An 18,141-nucleotide genomic window follows, 5' to 3' on the forward strand; every position below is an offset into this window, starting at 1 on the left:
TTATGATTACATGCTGCGTCGACCCAAAGTGGCTCATTGTAACTGTTTAAATGTTCTGGTGGAGGCCCGGTGGGTCCAGCCCAGGGTCTGACAGCTCCCTCTGCTGGTGGATGAGACTGGACTGTTTACTGGAGTTTAGTTGTCTTAATATCTTTAATTAAAAGTGATCATTTATTCCATCAGCTTCCTCTCAGAGGTGACGTCAGACTGTTGCTATGGAAACAAACGTTTTACATTTAAACCCTTTGATCTTCAATAAGTTCACATTTACATCACCGAAGTGTTTCATGCGTCAGACGAGTTAAAATATTCATGTTTAAACTTTTAAAAACCAAAACGTCTGTAGATCAGTCGGTGCTGACGTCACTACAGGGGAGAAACCACGTGAGGGCCTGGCGTCACGTAGGACTCCATCTCCCATGATCCCACGCGCCGCTGCTGCTGCTGTTCCGCTCGAGCTGTTTACTGAGAGCAGCGGACCTGAAGGAGGACAGGCAGCACGGAGAGTTTGTCCTCAGCGCGAGGACACACAGACAGACAGGTGAGACAGACAGACAGGTGAGCAGCTCACCGACCATCAGCTGATCGCAGGTTTGTGTTTGGACTCGTTTCCGGTGTGATGCTCGGAGCGCGAGGACACTTCGTCTCCTGACGGCAGCATCACATGCTTTTATTCTGAAGGGCTCACTGTAAGCCTTTTATTCTGGAGGATTATGTTTTATACGTCTGAAATACTCAGAGTACTCCTACAGTACTACACACTGCTGACCACAGTATTTGTACTTTATTGAGGTAAACTGACAGTTTGTAATAATACTCACGTCATACTTGAACTGTGTCTTTGTTCCTGTAGTATTACTGCAGTATTTATAAGTACTCTTCACCCTCACACACCAGTCTAGTACTGCAGTATTCCAGCAGGTTCCTGTACTGATATTTTATAGTACACTGGTACAATGTGTAATATAATACTACATCAGTGTGTGAAGTACTGCAGTATAAATACTGTGTTTCTGTGAACCTGCAGTATTCTCTGATGTTTTGAAGTAAAAGTATCCTAAAGTTCTTTCTGTTTTCTCTTGTAGTTTTCTATGAAGGACTTGTATATATTTCTGTAGTACTCCTGCAGTATTTGTACTGTGTGTACTGGTCATGTGCTCTATGAAGTTGTTGATGATGTTTGTAGTTTATTGTGACGTCGTTCTGATCGACAGGAAGTATAACTGATCAGACATACTGCAGTAATACTCGTGATATTACTGCAGTATTTATATCAGCAGACTGATATGAAGCACTAAAATATCCTCATTGTATTTATAAACGTGTTTATTGTCCCTGCTGTCGTTTTATTTATTACATTTCTATTTTAATAAAAGTGTTTTCTCCTGTAGAAATATTCATCTAACTGAAGTTTACTGCAGTATTTCTGTTTACTCACTGAAACATGTTCTCTGAGACTCTCACCTGTCTCTCTCTCACCTGTCTCTCTCTGACCTCTCTCGCTGTCTCACCTGTCTCTCTCTCACCTGTCTCTCTCTGACCTCTCTCGCTGTCTCACCTGTCTCTCTCTCACCTGTCTCTCTCTCACACCTGTCTCTCTCTCACCTGTCTCTCTCTCTCACCTGTCTCTCTCTGACCTCTCTCGCTGTCTCACCTGTCTCTCTCTCACCTGTCTCTCTCTCACACCTGTCTCTCTCTCACCTGTCTCTCTCTGACCTCTCTCACTGTCTCACCTGTCTCTCTCTCACACCTGTCTCTCTCTCACCTGTCTCTCTCTCTCACCTGTCTCTCTCTCACACCTGTCTCTCTCTGACCTCTCTCGCTGTCTCACCTGTCTCTCTCTCACACCTGTCTCTCTCTCACCTGTCTCTCTCTCTCACCTGTCTCTCTCTGACCTCTCTCGCTGTCTCACCTGTCTCTCTCTCACCTGTCCCCCTGTCAGAGCTCGGTGCAGCGTGTCGGGGTCAGAGGTCACAGCTCCATGTGGTCTGATAGAAGATGAGAGATCATGACTGTGGACGCAGAGAGACGGACTCTGGACGGTCGTCCTGCCGGGCTCTGCCGGGGTCAGAGTTCAAACTGCACCTCCAGGTACAGGTGAGGAGGGGGGAGGGGCTTCAGGTACGATGTCACAACAGATCAGCTGATCAATATGTCAACATCCAAAGAGGAGTGAGCTCTCTTCTGTAACATCTGGAGACAAACATCTGATAAATAACCAACCAGGTCATCAAACAAATGAAACAGGAAGAGACTTTCACAATAAAAGCAGGTGAAACAACATTAAATAAAGGATGAAGCTGCAGCCTCCTCCTCACACACATCACCTCTTTGTTTACATAATGAAGCTCCGCCTCCTGCTGCTGCCCAGCTGATGCTGAGGAGAGTCCAGCCGTCTGATTGGCTGAGGCCGTGTGAATGGACGGGATGTGTGTGAGCATCATGAGGCAGAGAACGTGAGCTCTGCACGTGCTCAGTAGCAGCTCGACTGCCCGGGGGAACTGAGCACGCTCAGAGAGGAGACGCACACACACACACACACACACACACACACACACACACGCAGAGTAATCCTGCCCTCTGATTGGCTGGATCACAGTTCAGTGTTCCTCAGAGCTCAACGTGCTGTGGATACCCTGCAGGTAACCATGACAACGGGGCTGATGCTTCAGGCTGTGTTCACTTAATAAAAGAAGCTGATTGGAGGAGAGAGCGTCAACATCATGAATATTAATGAGGAGCCATCAGTTTAAAGCTTCCTGATAAAGTTTTATTCAAACAGAGTACTGACACTACACTGTAAACATACTTGATTACATTAGTAATATGTAATATATAAGTCGTTGGCTGGGTACAGTACTCGAGTAAATGTGAGTCAGTAAGAGGACATTGAGCAGTGGACCCAGTGGTGGAAAGTAACTAAGTAAGTTTACTCTAGTACTGTACTGAACTGCAATTTTGAGGTACTTGTACTTTACTTCAGTATTTCCTCCTGTATACTTTTACTGCACTACATTTATCTGACAGTTGTTAATGTTTGAAAGACCACTCACACAGTAACTAAATACAGTCTTAAAATGAGTATTTAGTATTTTTATAGTAATAATACTTTAGTTTGTGAGTCCACAGTGTCACAGTGACAGGAGACATATGAGTATGTGTACTTTCAATACTTCAAGTACTTCATTTATACTTTTACTACAGTTTCAACACAGGACGTCTTCTTGTATCAAAGTATTTTTACTCAAGTAAAAGATCAAAATATTTTCTCCACACTGTTTTAATAATAAAGATACTGATCAGTGTGTGTGTGTGTGTGTGTCAGGGTGCATTGGATTCATGTGAGAACAGATCAACTGGTTGCCATGGCGAAGAGCTGGAGGAGGGCGGAGCTAAAAACACAGAGTCGAAGAAAGCAGGAGGAGAGAAGGACAGGTAACACACACACACACACACACACACACACACATACACACTTATACACACTCATCAGGTGTGTGTGTGTTTGTCCTCAGGTGTGTGTGCCCTCAGGTGTGTGTGTCTCATCAGGTGTGTGTCTGTCATTTCAATTCAGCTTTATAAAGCGCATTTCATGCACAAGGCAGACTCAATGTGCTTCACAACAGGTATATTTTCGCGGGGCAGATACACTAAAAGCTGCCTCCCCTTCTTTGGATCTGGTGCGAGGAATGAGTAAGTTGCCACTGCCTGTTGACCCAAGTGTTCTTGTTGGGGTGTAGGTGACGAGCATGTCTGTGATGTACTGAGGTGCAAGGTCATGTAGTGCTTTGTAAACCAGGAGTAGTATTTTGAACTTGATTCTTGTACTAACAGGTACCCAGTGCAAAGATTTAAGAACAGGTGTGATGTGTTGATATTTCTTGGTACCAGTGAGAATACGTGCAGCTGCATTTTGAATTAGTTGTAACCTCTGAATACTTGATTTTGGGAGTCCAGTGAATAAACCATTACAGTTATCTAGTCTACTTGTTATAAATGCGTGGATTAATTTTTCTGAGTCTGATTTTGACAGGAAGCCCCTCAATTTGGAAATATTTTTGAGATGATAGAAAGATGATCTTGTAACGTGGTTGATATGACTTCTGAAATTTAGATTGCTGTCGATGATTACACCCAGAATCCTTGCTTCAGTTTTGCTGTCAAGAGAGAGAGAGAGTTGAGATGTGCTGCTATTTTCTGTCTCTGAGCCTGTGCACCAAAGATGAGTACTTCTGTTTTGTCTTTGTTTAGTTGTAAAAAATGTTCCGACATCCATTGATTAATGTCTTTGATACACTGAGTGAGGGATATTATGGGTGATAGGTCATCTGGGTGTAGTGAAATGTAAAGTTGCGAATCATCTGTATAATTATGGGAACTAAGATTATGTTTGCGTATGACATGTGAGAGTGGAAGCATGTAGAGATTGAACAGCAGTGGTCCAAGAATTGACCCTTGGGGTACCCCACATGTTATGTTCATAGTGTTGGAGTTGAATTCACCAATCAGGTCATCAGGTGTGTGTGTCTGTCATCAGGTGTGTGTCTCATCAGGTGTGTGTGTGTCCTCAGGTGTGGTCATCCGGTGGACAGCGCAGGTCTCTTCTCCTTCATGACGTTTCATTGGCTGACTCCTCTGGTTGTACAAGCCCACAGGAAAGGAAAGCTCCTATTGGACGACATCTGGCCCGTGTCACAGCGGGAGGGTTGCGATGCCAACAGCCGGAGGTGGGAGGAGCTAATAAATCAATGTATTTACTGATCAGATCTCATAGAGGTCAAACTGCGTCATTACATGGTCACGTGATGCACCGAGGCCACAAACACTTTTCATAAGCTTACATTTAGAAAGTCACATGAGGAAGTAAAGTCACAATAAATCCAACAACAGCAAAGTATTTTATCTGTTTTATTTCAAACAGGAAGTTGTTGAAAAGTTGATGTCAGACTTTTGTAACTTTTTGGGAAATATTTTTGTATCCGAGTAGAAAAGCATTAGTTAACTTCTGTCCTGTTGTCTTTGTGTCGTCTGTCCTCAGGCTGGCATCTCTGTGGGAGGACGAACAGAGGTCAAAGGGCAGCGATGCATCCTTGTGTTTGGTGGTTTGGTCGTTCTGTCGGACTCGTCTCCTCCTCTCCATCCTCTGCCTCGCTGTCACACAGCTGGCAGGATTCAGTGGACCGGTAAGTCACACCAGCCAGACCGGTGAGACCAGTATGAGACCTGTATGAGACCAGCCAGAACAGTGAGACCAGTATGAGAACAAGTAGACCTGTATGACACCAGGTAGACTAGTGAGACCAGTATGAGACCAGTATGACACCAGGTAGACTAGTGAGACCAGTATGAGACCAGTTAGACCAGTATGAGACCAGTATGAGACAACTGACACCAATAAGCAATCAGACCAGTATGAGACCAGGTAGACCAGTGAGACCAATATGAGACCAGTGAGGCCAGTATGAGACCTGTATGAGACCAGTGAGAACACTGAGACCAGTATGAGGCCACTGAGGCCAGTGTATGAGACCAGTAAGCAATCAGACCAGTATGAGACCAGTGATACCAGTATGAGACTACTGAGACCAATATGAGACCAGTGAGACCAGTATGAGACCAGTGAGACCAGTATGAGACCTGTATGAGACCTGTATGAGACCTGTATGAGACCAGCCAGAACAGTGAGACCAGTATGAGACCAGGTAGACCTGTATGACACCAGGTAGACTAGTGAGACCAGTATGACACCAGTATGACACCAGGTAGACCTGTATGACACCAGGTAGACTAGTGAGACCAGTATGACACCAGGTAGAACAGTGAGACCAGTATGAGACCAGTGAGACCAGTATGACACCAGTATGACACCAGGTAGACCTGTATGACACCAGGTAGACTAGTGAGACCAGTATGACACCAGGTAGAACAGTGAGACCAGTATGAGACCAGTGAGACCAGTATGAGACCAGTATGACACCAGGTAGACTAGTGAGACCAGTATGACACCAGGTAGACCAGTGAGACCAGTATGAGACCAGTGAGGCCAGTATGAGACCTGTGTGAGACCAGTGAGACCAGTGTGAGACCAGTGAGAACACCGAGACCTGTAAGCAGTCAGACCAGTATGAGACCTGTGAGACCTGTAAGCAGTCAGACCAGTATGAGACCTGTGAGACCTGTAAGCAGTCAGACCAGTATGAGACCTGTGAGACCTGTAAGCAGTCAGACCAGTATGCCCACCCCACCAGTCCAACCAGTGCCCCCCCTCCGCCTCCAGGCATTTGTGGTGAAGCGCCTGCTGGAGTACACCCAGCAGGAGGACTCAGACCTGGTCTACGGGCTGCTGCTGGTTCTTGGTCTCCTGACCACAGAGCTGATCCGGTCCTGGTCTCTGGCTCTGACTTGGGCCCTGAACTACAGGACAGGATCCAGACTGAGAGGAGCCATCCTCAGCCTGGCCTTCGACAAGATCCTGAAGCTCCACAGCCTCAGGGACAAGTCCATGGGACAGGTACAGCTTTATTATCAGGGTCTGTCTGTCTGTCTGTCCGTCTGCCCGTCTGTCCGTCTGTCTGTCCGTCTGCCCGTCTGTCTGTCCGTCCGTCCGTCCGTCTGTTTGTTTGTTTATTTGTTTCAAGTCTTCCTTTCTTTCTTTTTTCATTCTGTCTGTTGATCTTTGATTCTCTCTCTCCACGTCTCCACCTGTCTCTCTCCCTGCCCCCGTCTGTCTCCACCTGTCTCTCTCCCTGCCCCCGTCTGTCTCCACCTGTCTCTCTCCCTGCCCCCGTCTGTCTCCACCTGTCTCTCTCCCTCCCCCCGTCTGTCTCCACCTGTCTCTCTCCCTCCTCCCCCCGTCTGTCTCCACCTGTCTCTCTCCCTCCCCCCGTCTGTCTCCACCTGTCTCTCTCCCTGCCCCCGTCTGTCTCCACCTGTCTGTCTCTCAGCTGGTGAACATGTGCTCCAGTGATGGTCAGAGGATGTTTGAGGCTGCAGCAGTGGGCAGTCTGTTGGCAGGAGGCCCCCTGGTGGCCGTGCTCGGTGTTGTCTACAACCTGTTTATTCTGGGACCAACGTCTCTGCTGGGATCAGCTGTCTTCATCCTCTTCTACCCGACCATGGTCAGTGACTGTCTCCTCTGTCACAGTACGAGGTGTCACTTGATGTTCTGCTCTGTAACATGTGGGACTATGTGTTCAAAGGGAGTCTGGTATGGAGCTGTGGTCACAATGTTCCCACTCTGAGATGAAGATCTCTCTCTGCTCATGATAAAGCACAGACACTGTTTGTGATGAAATGATTGACCTGTAGAAAGTGATCCTCCCGCCTGATCGGGTGAATTGATCAGTGTTCTCTGATCAGATGTTCAGCTCCAGACTGACGGCTTACTTCAGGAGGAAGGGCGTGGCCGTCACCGACAGACGAGTGCAGAAGATGAACGAGATCCTCACCAACATCAAGTTTATCAAGATGTATGCCTGGGTCAAAGCCTTCGCCCAGGACGTTCACAGTATGTACTCACCTGCACATGCTCACCTGCTTTGCCTGTTGCCATGGTAACACAGGTAAACAGTTTTGGCCTCGTCCTGTTTCCTCTCAGGGATCCGGGACGAGGAGCGGAGGATCTTGGAGCTGACAGGTTACTTCCAGAGCATCACTGTGGGCGTGGCTCCTGTAGTTGTCGTCATCGCCAGCGTGGCAACGTTCTCCACCCACCTGTTGCTAGGATACGATCTGACAGCAGCTCAGGTACAAAACTGAAAAATACAGGTAAAACGACGTGTAGTTTTTCTGGTCACGTGATGTCTTTACTGCTTGGTTGCCCACCGGTTAACTGGCTAACCTTGCTAACAGTCTCTCTCTATCAGCTGTTAATATGTTAGCAAACAGCTAGGCTGATTGTAACTGTCTGAGTTAATGTTTTCATCATGTCCACTCAGCTGCTGTCTCCTGTGCATCTCTGCAGGCCTTCACTGTAGTCACGGTGTTTAACGCCATGACCTTTGCCCTGAAAGTCACGCCCTTCTCCGTCAAGTCTCTATCTGAGGCGTCAGTGGCCATGGAGAGGTTCAAGGTCGGATACTCAACTACTTGCCTACCTACGTCCTTACCCCCCTACCTACCTACCTACCTACCTACCTACCTACCCCCCTACCTACCTACCTGCCTTCCTACCTACCTACCTACCTACCTACCTACCTGCCTACCTACCTGCCTACCTTCCTACCTCTCTACTGTTCCGATGTAACATATTTCTGTCGGTCCGAGTAGTTGAGAGGTTGGAGGGTTCAGCTGTTCCCTGGCTGTTGGTGAATAGATGGATGAATGAACAGCAGAGTGAATAGATGGAGGAATATTTGGATAGAGTGAACGAGCTGAGTGAGCAGAAATCAAACAAAGAGCCCAGTTTGATCTGAGGAAGCTTCAGCCACAACAAATCTCAGTGAGATTAAAGGGCTCGTCCACCAGTTTCATCTGGTTCCCCCTCTCTGTCCGCCTCTCAGAGTTTCTTCCTGCTGCCGGAGGTCGACAGTGTCCGAGCGTTGCCTGGCGATCCTCAGGTTGCTGTGGAGATATGTGGGGCCAGTCTGGCGTGGGAGGGGGGCGGACAGAGTGCTCAGCCCAGTCCATGTGTCCGAACAGCCGGCAGACACCGACGACACCGGGACAAGTAAACTGACTTTTACATCTTCCAAATTAATGATGCATTCATGTCAAAATGTCCAAACTGTACAGCACAAGGTTTCCTAGGAACAACAAAGAATTAAATCCCTGAACAGATAGTGGACTTGATAAACCTGGGAAATATGAGGTCCATTTTTATACTTAGTAGTAATGGTATAAAGTTGATATGGAGTTAATTTTGGAATGATGAGGACCAAGCTACACTGATCTCTTCCTCTTCATTTTGTGGAGAAAATATCAGAACATTGTCGTCCTGGGCATGGAGAACAACTGTCATGCTTTCAGTTTCTGTAACACAGACTCTCGTTCTTTCAGTTCTTTTGAGTCAAAGCTCGTGAGAAAGTCGGTCAGTTCCTGAAGCGTGTGTGGTGACTTCCAGGTGCAGTGACAGAGCTGTTCTTCGGGAGGAGGAGGAGGAGCAGGAGGAAGAGGTGACCGGCTCCCTGCTCAGGGGAGGAGGAGGTCTAGCCTCAGGTCAAGAGGAGGAGGAGGGTGAGTGGGAGGCCTGTCCTCCCCTTCCTCCCCAACGGCTTCAGAGCACCCTGCACTGCATCAACATGAGTGTCCAACAGGTCGGTCCATGAATCAGGTCCAAGTACTGCATCACTTGAGTGACAGTGAACATATCACTGATACCTGTCTGTCTGTCTGTCTGTCTGTCTGTCTGTTCAGGGGAAGCTGGTTGGTGTCTGTGGAAGCGTCGGCAGTGGAAAGACCTCCTTGATCTCGGCCATCTTGGGACAGGTGATGTCACCTCCAGTGCTGATGCCTGTAAAATCAGTTCCTACTTGATGTCTGCTACATAATTCCTGCTGCAGGTGGATGAGCAGTTGTTCTGTGTTGACAGATGACTCTGCTGCAGGGCAGCGTGGCTGTCAGAGGAAGGCTTGCCTATGTGGCTCAGCAGGCCTGGATCCTGAATGCAACACTGAGAGAAAACATCCTGTTTGGACAGGAGTATCAGGAGGAGAGGTGAGAGGAAGAAACCTGGAGGGCAGGTGTGAATGTCCTCGTTCCTCTGGGAGCATTACGAGGACAGACATGACTGATTTGTGGTTGTCTCTCTGTCCATCTCTGCAGGTATCAGTCCGTGCTGAGTGCCTGCTGTCTCAGACCAGACCTCGCCCGGCTGCCCAACGCTGACCTCACAGAGGTGATGTCGCTTCCTGTTTGTACTATAGTGTAGATGTTGCTCTTTAGGGAGAGGTGGAGGTGTGGGCCTACCGATAGTGACACTACCTGTTGGGTGTTTATACCTGTTTCTAAAAAGGGGACTTGAGGTTGTGCTCCAACTTTTAGGGTTTGACACTATTCAGCTTCCCTGGGAAAACTTCTGCCATCTTCAAGAGGAGCAACAATGCAGGAGGACAAATAGGAGTTCTTCTATCTAGTCACCGTTCGTTTTGTTGGCTTGGGGAAGCCTTATGAAAGTCTCTCTAGGACTGTCCTGCAGGGGATGGAGGACAATCCCAGGAGTGTCAGATCCAAGGCTGTCCATTCGGTCAACCTTGTTTGGAGTCTCACCGGGACAATTCAGATCTTGGACTTGATGTTGGGGCCTAAATGGATTAGAGTTGTTCAAGCAATTCCCATGGATACTTGATCAGATTGGGATCTGGGGAATTTGGAGTCCAGGTCAACCCTTCCCTAACGCTTAAACTGTGCCAGTCTGTGAGAGTACCTGAGCTTGGATTTACTATCACCTCCTGAGCAGAACCAAAATTTAGTTCGAGGGATTCTGCCCCAGAAAATCTGGAGAACCATTGACAATGGACACAGTTGCATTATGTTTTCTTAAAGGATAACTACCGTTTTTTACAACCTGGACCTTATTTCTAGCATAAAATATGATCATTTAATCACCCAGATAACTTTGGTGTCATTTGGAGTCGTTTGGATGAAATTAGATCCAGTGGAGCGCCGATATATCCATATAATGCGAGGTCCAGGTTGTAAAAAATGGTAGTTATCCTTTAAGTTCCTGCATTTAAAAGGTTTTATTGTGTGAATGTCTTCCTGACAACGTCTATGTTTCCATCAGATTGGTGAGCGCGGTGCCAACCTGAGTGGCGGGCAGCGCCAGCTAATCAGCTTGGCCCGTGCCCTCTACAGTGACCGGGACGTTTACATCCTGGATGACCCGCTCAGCGCCCTGGACACCCACGTGGCCAACCACGTCTTCCGCAATGCCATCAGGAAGCAGCTTTACCAAAAGACCATCATCTTTGTCACCCACCAGCTGCAGGTGAACCTCCTTACAGGTAGGAAAGCTTTACTGTTAACTGTTGCCATGCAGTTAACCTGTGTGTGTGTGTGTGTGTGTGTGTGTGTGTGTGTGTGTGCAGTACCTGTCAGACTGTGATGATGTCATCCTGATGAGGGAGGGGACTATATTGGAGCAGGGTAACCATGACAACCTGATGAAACTGAACAGAGACTATGCCGCCATGTTCAACCATTTTCAGCTGGGAGACACACCTTACATAGAGGTACCTGTCTGTCTGCCTGTCTGCCTGTCTGTCTGTCTGTCTGTCTGTCTGTCTGTCTGCCTGTCTGTCTGTCTGTCTGCCTGTCTGCCTGTCTGTCTGTCTGCCTGTCTGCCTGTCTGTCTGCCTGTCTGTCTGTCTGTCTGTCTGTCTGTCTGCCTGTCTGTCTGTCTGTCTGCCTGTCTGTCTGTCTGCCTGTCTGTCTGCCTGTCTGCCTGTCTGTCTGTCTGTCTGCCTGTCTGCCTGTCTGTCTGTCTGCCTGTCTGCCTGTCTGTCTGTCTGTCTGCCGGTCCTTCTGTCTGAGTGTCTGTCTGACCTGTCCGACCTGTCTGTCTGTTTCAGGCTCCAAGCAGGAAGACAGGTGGTTCTCAGAGGAAACCAGCAGACAGTAAACCAGGATCAGTGAAGAGGAACGCTCCAGTCGTTAAAGAGAATGGTAAACACCTGTTCTTGTCTCCTTTTGATTGAATTTTCTAATGAGACCTTCCTGTTTATTTAATATATGTGGTCATGTGACATCACAGTGGAGGAGCAGCTGAGTGGGGGCGTGGCCTGGCCTGTGTTCCGCCTCTACATGGCTTCCTGTGGTGGCTCCGCCTCCTGCCTGCTGATCCTGGCTTTGTTTGTTCTGAACGTGGGGAGCTCCGCCTTCTGCCAGTGGTGGCTCAGCTACTGGATTAACCAGGGCAGCGGGGTCAGGCACCTCTTCTTCTTCACCCCTCATCACTGACAGCTCGTCCTGACTCCTCCTTACTCCTGTACTCCTGTTTTTCAGAACACCACAGTAACCCAGAGCAACAGCTCGGCTGTGAGCGGCAGCATCAAAGACAATCCCATGATGCAACACTACGCTGCTGTCTACGCCTCTTCCATGGGAGTCATGCTGCTCCTCAAATTCATCAGAGGCATTGCCTTCGTCAAGGTCAGCATGTCATGACCTGTAAGATCACAGGCAAAACATCTCTCTGATCAAACTCTAACAGACAGGAGGCCTTCGAATGTTTCTGTTCAACACTCTCCTGTCAGCCGTATCTCATGAATCTGATTGTGTCCCTCAGGGAACTCTGCGCGCCTCCTCTAAACTCCATGACCTACTGTTTCACAAGATCCTCCGCTGCCCAATGAAGTTCTTTGACTCGACGCCCTCAGCTCGGATCCTGAACCGCTTCTCCAAAGACATGGACGAAGGTAAATGCACAACCAGACAGTAGGTTCTGTTCCAACTTTGAGGATAAGACACTTTTCAGCTTCCCTGGGAAATCTTTATGCCACGTTCACGAGGAGCAACGATACAGGAGGAGTTTTTCTATCTAGCCGCCATTTGTTTTGTTGGCTTTGGGAAGCCTTGTGAAAGTCTCTCCAGTCCCAGGAGTGTCAGATTCAGGGCTGATATTACAAACCATTCGATTCAAGAGGAGCGATGATACAGGAGGAGTCATGGTAGTGTGTAAAGAATAGGACCTCACAGAACCGGACCGAGTCATGTTGAGACCTTTACTGATATCTTCTTGTGTTTTCCTTTCAGTCGACACTCGTCTGCCCTTCCAGGCTGAGATGTTCATCCAGAACGTCATTCTAGTCTTCTTCTGCCTCGGCGTCATCAGCTGTGTGTTCCCATGGTTCCTGGTGGCTGTGGGTCCTCTGGTGTTGCTTTTCGCAGCGCTGCACAGCGTCTCCAGGGTCTTCATCCGGGAGCTGAAGCGCCTGGACAACGTGACCATGTCCCCATTCATGTCCCACATCACCTCCAGTATCCAGGGCCTGAGCACGCTGCAGGCCTACGACCGGGGACGCGACTTCCTCACCAGGTCAGGGTTCACTAATAGTGGGTCTGATCCAGGACCTGACCTGCAGAGTCTGACTGTGTTGTTGTTTTCAGGTACCAGGTTCTGCTGGACCAGAACCAGGCTCCGTTCTATCTGTTCAGCTGTGCGATGCGCTGGCTGGCGGTGCGTCTGGACGTCATCAGTGTGGCTCTGATCAGCACCACTGCCCTCATGATGGTCCTGATGCATGGGCAGATCCCTCCTGCTTATGCGGGCCTCGCCATCTCCTATGCTGTGCAGGTAACCTGAAGGCATCATTGCGGTTCTGTTGGTCTGCTTTTGTCCCGGACCTGACCCGTCTGTCCCTCTGCAGTTAACAGGACTGTTCCAGTTCACCGTCCGTCTGGCCTCTGAGACTGAAGCTCGCTTCACCTCAGTGGAGAGAATCCATCACTACATCCAGGTACTGGGACCAGGCTCTCTCCTCACTGGCCTCCATCACAGTCACCAGTACAGCTGTGGTGTCTTGCTGCAGTGCTCCAGCAGAATTACTCATGAAAATATTGATCTGATGGGAAAAGATCCTGATCCTGTCTGTCTCTCAGTCCTTGTCCCAGGAGGCCCCAGCCCGGGTCAAAGGTTGCTCCCCTCCGGCTGACTGGCCCCAGCAGGGGGAGCTGGTGCTCCGGGACGTGGACATGAGGTACCAGGAGAATCTCCCTCTGGTTCTCAACAAGATCTCCTGCAGCATCCGACCAAAAGAGAAGGTTGGCATCGTGGGCAGAACCGGATCAGGTAGGACCAGAACCAGTACCCTGTCCTGGATCTGTACGGGTCAGGATGAAGAGCATGAGACCCGTCTGTCACTCTCTGACCTGTCTCTCTGTAGGTAAGTCGTCTCTCGGCGTGGCGCTGTTCCGGTTGGTAGAGAGCTGTGGCGGCTCCATCCTGATCGACGGTGTTGACATCAGTGACATCGGACTGGCCGACCTGCGCAGTAAACTGTCAATCATCCCTCAGGACCCAGTGTTGTTCAGTGGGACAGTCAGGTAGGATCACCTGAGGACACCTGCTCTGATGTTGACTGACTGCTTGTGACCTCAGCTCAGATGATTCTGTCCACGTCTCCAGGTTCAACGTGGACCCCTTTAATCAGTACAGTGAGGAGCAGATCTGGGACGCTCTGGAGAGGAGTCACATGAAGGACTGTGTGAGTACAGACACACTACGCACCTGACTGAAGGAAACGGATCACAGGTCGACGTTCATACCTGTCCACCTGTCTGACTGACTTTTTGTCCGTCCCTCAGGTGTCCCAGCTGCCCCTGAAGCTGGAGTCGGAGGTGGTGGAGAACGGAGAGAACTATTCAGTGGGAGAGAGACAGCTGCTGTGTGTCGCCAGAGCTCTGCTGAGACAGTGCAAGGTGAGAGACAGACAGCTCAGAGACAGACAGCTCAGAGAGACAGCTCAGAGACAGACAGCTCAGAGACAGACAGCTCAGAGAGACAGACAGCTTAGAGAGACAGCTCAGAGACACACAGCCCAGAGACAGACAGCTCAGAGAGACAGCCCAGAGACAGACAGCTCAGAGACAGACAGCTCAGAGACAGACAGCCCAGAGACAGACAGCTCAGAGACAGACAGCTCAGAGACAGACAGCTCAGAGAGACAGACAGCTCAGAGACAGACAGCTCAGAGACAGACAGCTTAGAGAGACAGCCCAGAGACAGACAGCTCAGAGACAGACAGCTCAGAGACAGACAGCTTAGAGAGACAGCCCAGAGACAGACAGCTCAGAGACAGACAGCTCAGAGACAGACAGCCCAGAGACAGACAGCTCAGAGACAGACAGCTCAGAGACAGACAGCTCAGAGAGACAGACAGCTCAGAGACAGACAGCTCAGAGACAGACAGCTTAGAGAGACAGCCCAGAGACAGACAGCTCAGAGACAGACAGCTCAGAGACAGACAGCTTAGAGAGACAGCCCAGAGACAGACAGCTCAGAGACAGACAGCTCAGAGAGACAGCTCAGAGACAGACAGCTTAGAGAGACAGCTCAGAGACAGACAGGTCAGAGACAGACAGCTCAGAGACAGACAGCTCAGAGAGACAGACAGCTCAGAGACAGACAGCTTAGAGACAGACAGCCCAGAGACAGACAGCCCAGAGACAGACAGCTCAGAGACAGACAGCTTAGAGAGACAGCTCAGAGACAGACAGGTCAGAGACAGACAGCTCAGAGACAGACAGCTTAGAGACAGACAGCTCAGAGACAGACAGCTCAGAGACAGACAGCTTAGAGACAGACAGCTCAGAGACAGACAGCTCAGAGACAGACAGCTTAGAGACAGACAGCTCAGAGACAGACAGCTCAGAGACAGACAGCTCAGAGAGAGACAGCTCAGAGACAGACAGCTCAGAGACAGACAGCTTAGAGACAGACAGCTCAGAGACAGACAGCTCAGAGACAGACAGCTCAGACAAACCCCCCACCCAGAGTTCTTTCCTCTGATTGGTCTGTTCTGTTCTTCAGGTCCTGATCCTGGATGAGGCAACAGCAGCAATGGACGCAGAGACAGACGGTCTGATCCAGGAGACCATCAGGAGTTCGTTCCAGGACTGCACCACCTTGACCATCGCTCACCGCCTCCACACCGTCCTCGCCTCAGACCGCATCATGGTGCTCAACCACGGACAGGTACGGCAGCAGGTGTCGCAGGGAGCTCCAGGTCTTCAGGTTCTTAGTTTATGAAATGATTCATGTGACTCAGAGAATCAGACGATGACAGAAATAAATCATTTTATTATCTGAATATTACATCTGAACTCATTTAGTTAAAACCTCATTAATAATACAGAGAATCGTGACTGACGCCTCCTTTGATCTGATTGGTTCAGGTGGCAGAGTTTGATGAGCCATCCAAGCTGCTGGCCAATGAGAACTCTCGTCTGTCCTCCATGCTGGCCGCCATGGAGAACAAGATCTCAGTGCGAGGATGAAGAGGAGGATGAAGGACAGTAAATGTTATTTTAAAGAGGTCGGCTGTGAGATCAGCTGATCTGAAGGTGCTGCTCCGGTTCCTGTACTGTACTCTGTGTTCTGTGTTCTAGATAATACGGACCTGCTCTGGTTCTGCAGATCTATATTCAGTCCGATACGTCAGACATCTTCACTCCCACTTACTGTTGCTTTTTACGCAACAAGACGTTTTTCTGTGTTTAATAATGTTTATGTTAGTGTGAACCTGCTGATGACCTGGCGCCGTGTGATTGGATGTTAGCAGAGAGTCGGGGAGTTAAAGTTCTTCAACATCCTCTGTGTTTTTGTAAAAATGTAATTAAAAATGATCGTAAGCAATTTACAGAGTTTATAACTGGTTCATCATTTGATGGACGATGTTATAACTGTGGTAATAACTGGTTAAATCAGTTTTAGTCTTTTTTTTTTAAGAAAAAAAAGAAAATCAGTTTGTTAAATGTGAATATTTTCTGTTTCCATTCCTCCTCTGTGACAGTAAACTGAAGGTTTCAGAGTCCAAACAACGGATCAGTTAATAAAGAAGATAATCGTCGGCTGCAGCTCCAGTTTAAAGTGTCACGTTGCCAACGATCAGTCAGTTTCATATTTCACTGATCTGAAACAGATTTAATCATTTGTGAGTGTAACGGCGGACTGTTAGAGAGGAAGGACGCGTGTCTCTTCACTTCACTCGTCAGGTTATAATATTTAAAAAGTCGCCGTCAGCCTGAAGCAGGAGACTCGACTCGCTGCCTTTTACTGTTTAATTTGTAACTTATTTTATTTTTGCCTTTGGATGATAAACGAGGTCAGAGTTGAGGCGGACAGGAAGTGAGAGGTTAATCTGTGACGCCGGCGTCGTCTCGTTCATGTGCAGATGAAGCTTCAACACAAACAACATAAAGTGTGTAAATAACATTAATAAGCTGATAAAAGAATGTAAATAGAATAAAAGCAATAATTTGAATATTTTCCTTTAATATTGATGTTAAATGATCACTTTTATGTTTCTGTCCAATGGAACGAGACCTCAGGTGAATCCTGCAGGTGTGTTCATCTTCTTCTTCTCCTCTTTTTAAAATGTGATGATTTCTCTGTCAGTCTGTTCACTGAACAGTGATGACATCACAGTCTGTTTCCTGTCCCATCTTTAATTATACCGTCAGTCTGACGTCCTGTTTGTCCTCGTGTCTCTCGGAGGAAGTCGTTCTGGACAGAGTTTAACGAGCTGAACGAAGACGTGAGTCGTGATGTGTGTGTCACATTTTGTATCAACAAACAGCCTTGTGTGTGTGTGTCAGTGTGTGTCTGCTGTGTTTTTATAACAGCCTTATAGCATGACGTCATAACTGCCTTGTTACTGTGTGGGGGGGCGGGTCTTATCAATAAAGTTATTTTAAGATGAATGTTGGTGTTTACTCCCGATGTCACAGCCCTGCAGCGTGTTTCTCATTTCTTCAGTTATTAACTTCCCTGATTTCTCTTTTCTGACGACGATCAATAAAATAACACCAGTTTTTATTGTTTTGATCAAATGTCCATCAGAAATACTTTAATCAGGTCCCTTCACAGCTCCTCCTTCTAGAGTCAGTGATGGAATGTAACCAAGTACATTTACTCAAGTACTGCACTTAAATACAATGTTGAGTACTTCTACTTTACTTGAGTCTTTCTATTTTCTGTTGCTTTATGCTTCTTTAAAGTCTCATTAAATCATGTGTTTTTTAAATGGAGTCTGGTACAAAGAGGCCCCAAAGGAAGCGGCTGCAGATCTTCATGTTCATCTGTGTCCCACTACATTTATATGATAACTTCAGTTTCTAGTTACTTCACAGATTACACGCTGCATGTTTTACTTTCACTGGTATTTTTTTTGTACTTAAGTACATTTAATATCAGATACCTTAAGACTTTTACTTGACTGTTGGTACTTTTAACCACACTGTCAAACATTCATCATCAGCACATCCAGAGATACGAGGTTTTCACTGGACAGGAAGGTAATCTGAAAATTAACTAGTAACTAAAGCTGTCAGACAAATGTAGTGGAGTAAAAGTCACAAAGTTTGCCTCTGAGGTGAAGTGAAGCAGAAAGTTAAAAGTGGAGAAAATGGAAATACTCAAGGAAAGTACCTTGAATTTGTACTGGTAGAGTACTTAAGTAAATGTACTTAGTTACTTTCCAG

The 18,141-nt window shown here is 47.9% G+C and overlaps 1 protein-coding gene across 2 annotated transcripts; it reads left to right on the top strand.

Moving 5' to 3' along the window:
* The first annotated feature begins 344 nt into the window (after positions 1-344).
* On the top strand, positions 345-17,361 carry abcc5 (ATP-binding cassette, sub-family C (CFTR/MRP), member 5). Of its 2 annotated transcripts, none has more exons than XM_084351248.1 (30): positions 345-541; positions 1,943-2,091; positions 3,326-3,435; positions 4,572-4,727; positions 5,039-5,183; positions 6,278-6,511; positions 6,945-7,118; positions 7,360-7,507; positions 7,598-7,746; positions 7,964-8,071; positions 8,502-8,668; positions 9,062-9,254; positions 9,355-9,426; positions 9,530-9,654; positions 9,763-9,835; positions 10,724-10,927; positions 11,028-11,171; positions 11,511-11,604; positions 11,693-11,862; positions 11,944-12,090; positions 12,227-12,356; positions 12,694-12,976; positions 13,048-13,234; positions 13,308-13,397; positions 13,540-13,729; positions 13,824-13,983; positions 14,066-14,144; positions 14,245-14,358; positions 15,470-15,634; positions 15,835-17,361. In XM_084351248.1, exons 2-30 carry the CDS (start codon positions 1,999-2,001, stop codon positions 15,934-15,936), a joined length of 4,206 nt encoding a protein of 1,401 aa, XP_084207374.1. In that variant the 5' UTR covers positions 345-541; positions 1,943-1,998; the 3' UTR covers positions 15,937-17,361. The 2 variants fall into 2 exon arrangements, with proteins under 2 accessions (XP_084207374.1, XP_084207373.1); XM_084351247.1 differs by having other exon boundaries at positions 346-541; positions 1,943-2,097.
* The last annotated feature ends 780 nt before the right edge of the window (positions 17,362-18,141 follow it).

This window comes from Pagrus pagrus, assembly GCF_965226575.1.
Source record: "Pagrus pagrus genome assembly, chromosome: 4".
In the NCBI taxonomy this organism is placed as follows: Eukaryota; Metazoa; Chordata; class Actinopteri; order Spariformes; family Sparidae; genus Pagrus; species Pagrus pagrus.